The sequence below is a fragment of the Magallana gigas genome, chromosome 1 (genome assembly GCF_963853765.1).
Source record: "Magallana gigas chromosome 1, xbMagGiga1.1, whole genome shotgun sequence".
Taxonomy (NCBI): Eukaryota; Metazoa; Mollusca; class Bivalvia; order Ostreida; family Ostreidae; genus Magallana; species Magallana gigas.
Genome location: NC_088853.1, coordinates 18578609 through 18587479, shown reverse-complemented (window position 1 = coordinate 18587479; position 8871 = coordinate 18578609). Strand labels below are relative to the sequence as shown.

The following is an 8871-nucleotide window of genomic DNA, read 5'->3' as shown; positions in this document are numbered from 1 at the left end:
GATAAAAATTACTTTGCTGTAAGCGTCAATTCATTATAAGAATGTTCGCAATAACCGTGCTTTACTGTATGCTATATGATATTTGTATTTTGCTTCCTTCAGTCTATTTTTATAATACACATTGTATTTCCAGCTATATATTGTCTTCTGTGTTTCAGTGTTAGCTGTGGTATATTGAAAATTTACACACATTTGTGTATTTTGATTATGAGAGAAATTTGTTTTCTGAAGGGCATCTCTTTGTTTGATGTTTAAACTATAATGTTTAAATCTGTTCTTTTAGTTTGTGATTTTGTGTAAGTTTATAGGGTTCAGTCTTAGTTATGGTAATTAGTTGTATTGAAATTTGAGTTATTTGATTATGAATGAAATTTTGTTTTTGAAAGGCAATTTTGTGTTTAAAAGTTAAAGCTTTAATTGTTTGTGTGTAAGCTTTATTAATTTTTGTACACAAGTGTCTGTGGGATATTAATATAATTATTTCAAAATATTGCAAATAAACCCAAATTATCAATTGCTGCGTTTTTGAAGTCTTGTTTTTAGATTTATACAAGTATATACACCCAAAATTGGAAAGAGAATAATTAAAAGATTGATTTAATTGATTGGTGGATTAGAAAAAAAAATGCAAATAGATATATAGAGATTTATTCTGTAGTGGAGAAGACAGCAGTGGATATTGGAGTTGCCATGACCCAATTAATTAAGCACTGTATAATTGTATATGCATATGTACAAACCAACATCTTATCAGTCTAAAATTAAACATGCCATGTAGGTTGACTTTTATTTTGAGGAACAACGTAAATTTTCAAAGATGGGTTTAAAATAACACATTACAGTTCTGATAATGCGTGACACCCCCCCCCCCTTCCATCTAACATCATGTACAGATCAAGAGGAGGAGTGTAAAATTAACATAATTAGGCACTAGCCTACCCACCCCCTCCCCACGCCCACCCAAACACACACCGGCAAACAAATTACCCCTCGATCCCCACCCCCTTAAAATGTTCTGGCTTTGTGCATATGGTTCTCCCTGATAATGATTTTTGTTCGCTGCGCATGCATAATAGATAGAATTGAGATTAATTAATTGGTTTCTTGACTTTTTATATTGAAATCTGGTTAATCGTATTAATTCACTGCTGGAGTTCCTACGAAAATACTGTCATAAAAATTGTAATTAGCACGTGCTGGTATAATACTAGTATTCCCTTAAATTGGTTAACAAAAGCGATACAAGTCATATATGTAATTGTTATCTTATTCATTATCATCAACGAAGAAGTATAAGTATATATATATGGATCATATTTCTGGAATTGATTTATCATGAGAGAGAGAGAGAGAATTGCATATGAAAGTGTCTAAAATAACTGATTTAAAAAAAAAATAACTTGTAGTTTTAAAAACATAAGTGTATAGAGTTTGTGAAAGAAGTTACTTTAAAATTGTTTCATTATTTCATCTGAAAGTATCTGGGTGGGTGTAAAACCCAGGTAATGCAAATTTACAATATTTATATGTATGACGAAAATGTAAATTTTACAATTTCAGAAGGCAAATCGAAATGGATCATTAGTACAAGTTAGTAATTTTTTTTATTATCAAGGGATTTTATTTATCGTTGCCCCCCCCCTCTCTCTCTCTCTCTCTCTCTCTCTCTCTCTCTCTCTCTCTCTCTCTCTCTCTCTCTCTCTCTCTCTCCAAAACTTTTGTTGAACTCTTTCTGCACTGCACACTTTCCATTTCTTAACTATGCAAAATCCATGTAAATGGTTTATCAGTTACACATGTATAAGGAACTGACATTGCCCTTTACTTTGACGATTCTTGTTAATGAAATTTGGAACTTATTTCACTATCTCTTTCGGATGAAGCATGTACTTTGGGTTTAATTGGACTGTCACACAGAGTTAAACTATTGACGATCAAATAGGACTGCACGCGTGTCTAATACTGAGCACGGCATTGAAAAATATCGGCCTTGATTTACACGAAAATCTTGTGTCTTGAATATCTTTCTCCTGGGTCCGCCTATAATTTAACTAATTAAATAAATTCATTCACAAATTAATAAAATACATATATAAATAAACAGGTTAATTTATAAATAAATGATTAATAAAACAAATAAAACACATTTGAACACTTTTCTGGTATGAGATTCAATAAATAAATAAGTAATTCGGAAACTTGAAATTGTCTCCTCAATCCGTTTTTCGATCTTACAAAAATCTACATTATAGCAACGAAGTATTCATGCGCCATTTTTTGGATCTATATACTGTCATTTTTAAGTCAAATTATAGAAATACTTAATTAGAACTCTATTTTATCGCTTTATTCTCAAAATGGCACATGCAAACAGTAAAATAAAATCGAATTCTTGAAAATGAATGATGTGCATAAGCGAACTTTTCCGTCGTCATCGTGACGTCACAATGCTCATTGTGACGTCATTCATTAAGTATCGTAGTAAAGGAAAGACGCAAAGTTGATAACAGTAAAATTCACAAAGTAAACCCGCAGCATGGGCTGTACGCATTGTTCAAAGTTCTTCTACAGCGAAGAACAGGTCCAGAATGCGAACAGCACATGTCGGGGCAAAAGAAGAAGGCGATCGCCTGGTGTAATTAGGAGAATTTTCAGTCGAAAAAGAAACAGAGTCCAGCCATCCCAGTCCGAGACCTCCAGTGAAGCATCCACCACACGAGGTCCACCCAGTGGCGCCAGCACCCCGGTGGTGCCAAATTATGATATATTTTGCACGGATCGAACCTCAAGAAAATCAAAATCTTCATGCAGCAGCACCCTAGAGCAAGCGATCGAGCAAGCAACCGCAATCACCGAAACGTTTACAGAGAAAACACGCCCAGAGTTTGAAGAAGAGGAGAAGACCAGTTGCACGTACAAGCCAGCTGAAGTCCCAGAGGAAGCCCCAGAAGTCCCAGATGAAGCCCCAGAAGAAATCCCGGATAAAGTCAAAGAAGAAGCCCCAGAAGAAGATTTGTACAAGAGCAGCTATGAGAGCCAGGAAACCCAGGAAAGCCAAGAATCTGAAGAGAGCAAAGAGCCAGCCCCTGCGCTTCGCTACCAGATCACCGTTCACATCCCCCTCTGCCAATGCACCGGATGTAGAACCGGCGAGGAACCGGAGACCGAGTCTGAGGCCGATGTTGAGTCGGAGAATGAGCAGGAACTTGAGCCCCGCAGACTCAAGCGCAAGAAAACTGCCTGCAAGAGGACAATTCGCCATTTCAAGTCCAGCTTCCCATGCGTTCTCGGTCGTAGGCCACAGAAGAAACCAGCCCTGTCCAAGACAGAGAGACTGAGGATCCGCTCCTTGGAAATGGCATATAGGGTAAGATCGAGATGTCATGGTTAATTTGTAATTCGTGAATTTGAAACCCTGGGTAAATGTTTACTATACCACACAGTTTATATTTTGCGTAATGTCGTACACATTATTTATAGGGAATGCTGTTTATATAGGTGGATATTTTTGCAGGGTATTATAAATTCGCGTTTTGCGAGTAATGTAGCAATCTACCTTGTAAGTTATATAACTTAATTGTATTATAGTTTCCTCTTAATATACAGTGCATATATAGATGTTGTTTTTTTTTTCAATATTGGCAATGTCTTTACATGCATGGTCAGGACTCAAGTAATTTTTACGCAAAAAGTATTTATTGTATTTTTGATTCTATATAACTAAAAATTCAAGTAATTATTTATCGTGCGCGTCAATAATTATATATGCTGTTACATGTTAAGGGATTATGAGTATATTATAAATTAATAAAACAATTCCTGCGCAGCACTGCCGGACTCTTGTAATACATGGTCGTAATACGATGATAATATATTCATATTTGAATTTATATAAACTCGTAACCTTCACAGATCTGTTCAGGCCTATATAGATGTATATTATATAAATAGTGCCTGTTTGGGAGGGTAACAGTTGAAATTGACACCCCGAGAAAACCATTGTCAACCGACGCGAAGCGGAGGTTGACAATGGTTTTCGAGGGGTGTCAATTTCAACTGTTATCCTCCCAAACAGGCACTATTTATTTTGTTATACTGAATGTCTTTTTTAAAATTTTTAAGAAAATTTTACTGCTTTTATATAGGAATAACGTGAATTCTACAGCGAACCGTACGCGCATAATTTTCGCGCATGTAACATTTTTTAATGTTACCCGTTGCCAAGTGCGTTGCTAACGCTGAGGGTAATAGTAAATATTATTAACTGCGTCTTAACCAATCAGATTTCAGTATTTAACATGAAAGTATAACAAGATTAAATATCAACGATCAGACTGGTGTACGAGTCTAATAATGATAATGTACTGTGATATAAAACGATGGATCATTTGTAAAAAAAGAAAACAGTATATACATGAAAGGTCACTACGAGTATGTATATAATAAATATGTCCTGATTTAAAACGTGTATCATGATTTCAAGATAATTCTTCCGAATATGCAGGTCTTATTCATGCGCAGATCTTTGAGGGGGGGGGGGGGGTGTGGGGTCCGTAACCCCGCCCCCGCCGGGAAAATTTAAACTTATTAAAGTTTGCGTATAATTTATTTAATTACGTAGTAAATTTTGGACTCTTTAAGTTCTGGCAGTTAGATAAATATTATTAATTACATTGTAACTAATGCATGTACATGTAAAGCAATGCCTTAGGTTGAATTTTAATACTTTGCGCAATATTGTACGTTTTACCAACTCATTCTACATATCTTAGAGTTAAGGAAGGAGTCTTTTCTGGTTTTCGACTTGTCAAACGTAAATTTGATTAATTGTTCATTAAATCAAGATGAAAGGAAATTAAAATAGTATATTTTTCTTTCTTTTTTACTATCATACAACTTCGCATAGAAAAATGTAATCAATGTTTAGAATGGAACAAGGACTATATTTTTGGCGTAGGAAAATATCACATGTTGCGCAATTCAGAATTGCTGCAGATTATATATATATAATGAGTCTGTTTTAGCATTTTAAAAACAATAACAATAATGTTGGATTTTTTTTTACTTATGTGAACTAATAATATGATACTTGGGTTTCAGAATATGTTTTTAAAATATGATTTGCCTATCAAATAATATTTTTATAAGCTTTTTAAAGCGCCCATTCTATACATTGATTTTTGTGAAAAAATCACTAAAATCAGTTTTTCTCTCTTATGAAACGGTCAATATATTAGCTTTTCTGTCAATTTATATCTTTATATAAAGTCTTCATAATACATAAAAATTAGAAATATTTTATTATTGGTAGCATAAAAAAATAATCAAAATTTCTTCAAAATTTAAGAAAATTAGAGGAAATGCGGGCTAAGCAATATCAATTTTAGTATAAATATTTATTCCAATTTAGTAGTATAAGCTGATAGACACTCTCATGGTCTATGATTTCATTGAAGATTTGAATCTTCAAATCTTAAACAAATCTCTACAGAACTATAAAGAGCTACACTTTTTTTATCACTCTTTACGTTGAGGTAAAAGGTAGTGACCTTGACCTGACCTTTATCCGAAAACAAAAAGGTCAAATTTAATTAAACTGATAGAATCATTAAGTAATATGATCCGTTTGACTGTGTCAAAATTTCATGCATTTCTTATTATAAGAAGTATGTTTGATAATAAAAAGACTCCTTCCTTAAGACAGCGGCATATTAAAATTATCTAAAAGGAATTTAACAGTCATCTTGACAATTTGATTAAAAACATATATATATCTTTGATCTGTTCCGACAAATTCAATGTCGCTAATTACAAAGATCGACAACGACTAGCATAACAAAGCTCTGATTTTATTATAATCAGATCGGCATCTTGATTTCAAACATGCATTAAAAAACTTTTTAAAAATCACATACATCCTCTTAAAAAAAAATTAAAATGTACTCGTACGGATAGAACGCCATAATAAATTATATTTTAAAAATGTGTTTTTAAATTATCTTTTTATTTATAAAAAAAAAAAATTGGTCCGTGTTAAAAATTTGTTTGATCCCCCTCTCTCTAGTATCAAATGCGCCAAAATTTATCACATGACGTCATATGGGTAAGTGCATCGCGATCAGTCAATATTGTTTATAATAAACGGTGTTGGGATTAAAGCGACTACAAATCTTCTTGCCAGGGTAATTTTAATGTAATTTATATACTTTAGTTCACTCCAGAATCTCAGATACTTCATTTTGTAGCCTAGAGTTTTTGATAACTTTTTGTTTTGTATGATGTCATAGCAAATATTTCCCGTACTTTTGTTGTTTGTCGGCGTAACTATACAAAGAAGTCCAATAATCAGAGCTGATTTCGTTGATTTCAGAGCCCTAGCCCCGGATGGTACCGACTGTACTGTTCAAGATCCAGGTCTGGCGTCGACGTCAAGAAGACTTGGTCAGAGCGCCATCTCCTCCGCCGCAACCCTGCACCAAACAACGTCGATAGCAGGCCCATAGAAACCCTTGTGCAGTTCTATAAAGCCAAGCTAGATGCTGAAGATGATGAGGAAGATAGCGACAGCGGCGATAGCACCAGTAACCCAGACAGCAACAGGGGACGCAACATGACCAGAAGAAGCACGGCTAAGCTCATCTCAGCTAGCAGCTTTGCAAAAATCAGCAACGCCAGAGACAGCATGGCTGGAGGAAGCAGTGCCGGAATCACCATGGCTGATTTGACAGGAAGCAGCACTGCTAGTTGCAGCTTGGCAGATAGGAGCATGGCTGGAAGCAGCACTGCCACAAGCAGCAGGACCAGAGGCAGCATTCTAAGAAACAACATGGCTGGAAGCAGCAATGCTGGAAGCAGCAGTCCTGGAAGCAGCAGTCCTGGAAGCAGCTTGGCTGCACTGGCTGGTAGCAGCACTGCTAGAAGCAGCATGGCTGGAAGCAGCATTGCCACAAGTAGCAGGACCAGAGGCAGCATTCCCCGAAGCAACATGGCTGGAAGCAGCACTACTAGATGCAGCATGGCAGATAGCAGCATAGCTGGAAGCAGCCCTGCCACAAGTAGCATGGCCGGAAGCAGCACAGCAAGTGGCACTGTGAGAATATTAGTCAGCACTGCTAGCAGCTCAGCCAGCAACACAGCAAGCAGCCTGACCAGAAGCAGCACTGCCGGAAGCAGCACAGCAAACCGCTCGACCAGCAACACAGCAGGTAGCATAGCTGGAAGTAGCAGATCAAGCAGCACTGTCGGCAGCAGCACAGAAAGCAGCACAGCTGTCAATGCTGCAAGCAACATAGCAATATGCTCAACCAGACACAGCTATGCAAACCATGCAACCAGCAACAGGGCAGGCAACACAGCAAATCAAGCAACAAGCAGCACAGCTAACCTTGCAGCAAGCAGCACAACTGTCAACACAGCAAGTAGCACAGCTAACCAAGCAGCAAGCAGCACAGCCAACAACACAGCAAGAAGCACAGCTAACCAAGCAGCAGGCAGCACAGCTAACGACACAGCAAGCACCACAGCTAAAGCAGCAAGCAGCAAAGCTAGATGTAAAATGGCCAAAAGCAGAACAGCAAGCAAACCTGCAGGCAGCACAGATAACCAAGTGGCCAGCAGCACAGGTAACCAAGTAGCTAGCGATTCAGCCAACCAAGAGCCAAGCAGTAACTCAAAGAAAAAAGCCAACAGCAAGGCTAGAAACACATCGGCCAGCAGTAGAATGATCTTCATTACACCCAGCAACTTGGAAAGCAGCTCAACCAAACAGGCGGTGCGCAACATGGCTAACTTAGCAGCTAGCATTACAGCCAGCCAAGCGTCTAATTTAGTGGCAAGCAGCAAAGACCTTAAAGCAGCAAACAGCACAGTCAATCAAGTGGCGAGCAGCATTGCCAAACAAAAGGCTAGAAATAGCCCAACCAGAAGTAGAATAATCTTTGCTACAGCTGGCAACATGGAGAGCAGCACAGCCAATGAGATGGGAAGCAGCATGGCTCACTTGGCAGCAAGCAACACAGCCAACCAAGCAGCAAGCAGCATGGCTCAATTAGCAGCAAGCAGCACAGCCTACCAAGGAGCAAGCAGCACAGCCTACCAAGGAGCAAGCAGCATGGCTCACTTAGCGACAAGCAGCGCAGCCTACCAAGGAGCAAGCAGCACAGCCTACCAAGGAGCAAGCAGCATGGCTCACTTAGCGACAAGCAGCGCAGCCTACCAAGGAGCAAGCAGCACAGCCTACCAAGGAGCAAGCAGCATGGCTCACTTAGCAGCAAGCAGCACAGCCTACCAAGCAGCAAGCAGCACAGCCAACCAAGCGGCAAGCAGCTCGGCCAGAATGGGATCGCTCGTCATAACAGCCGACAACATGGCATGCAACAATAGAAAAAGCCCGTCCATCAGATGCAGCCAAAGCAAAGGAAACCGGGCATCCAAGAAAGGAGGGGGAAGCGGGAGGGAGGGGGAGGGTCATAACTAAGGTATGTTTATTACTTACGTTTGATAAGTTCATCCCCATAATATTATGATTATTTATAATTCAATGTAATGGAATCTGCATTTTTTGTTCATGGATTCGCATTGCCATCGTATACATGTACATCGTCGTTGGGTCAATGCATTATGCATATATACGTATTGCGTATCACCGTGGCTTGACAGGGCATTTTGACCCTTCAAAGAAAGCAAGAGAGAAAAAAAAACAAATAATGAAAAACTATCTACCGATCTAATATATGGGGCAAAAATCACAATTCATGTACTATATTATTATTGTAATTTTTACGATGTTCTTCATTGAAATAATCTAACAGATCTAAGTCAACGTTAGATCAGAGACATAAACATAAATGTTATTTACGTCTTTGGTTAGAT

At 38.0% G+C, this 8871-nt stretch overlaps 1 protein-coding gene across 1 annotated transcript; it reads left to right on the top strand.

The window, feature by feature from the left end:
* The first annotated feature begins 2536 nt into the window (after positions 1-2536).
* On the top strand, positions 2537-8195 carry LOC117688419 (streptococcal hemagglutinin-like). The gene is made up of 3 exons (XM_066085406.1): positions 2537-3367; positions 6371-8077; positions 8124-8195. The coding sequence occupies exons 1-3, from the start codon at positions 2537-2539 to the stop codon at positions 8193-8195; spliced, it is 2610 nt and encodes an 869-aa protein (XP_065941478.1).
* Positions 8196-8871: the final 676 nt, after the last annotated feature.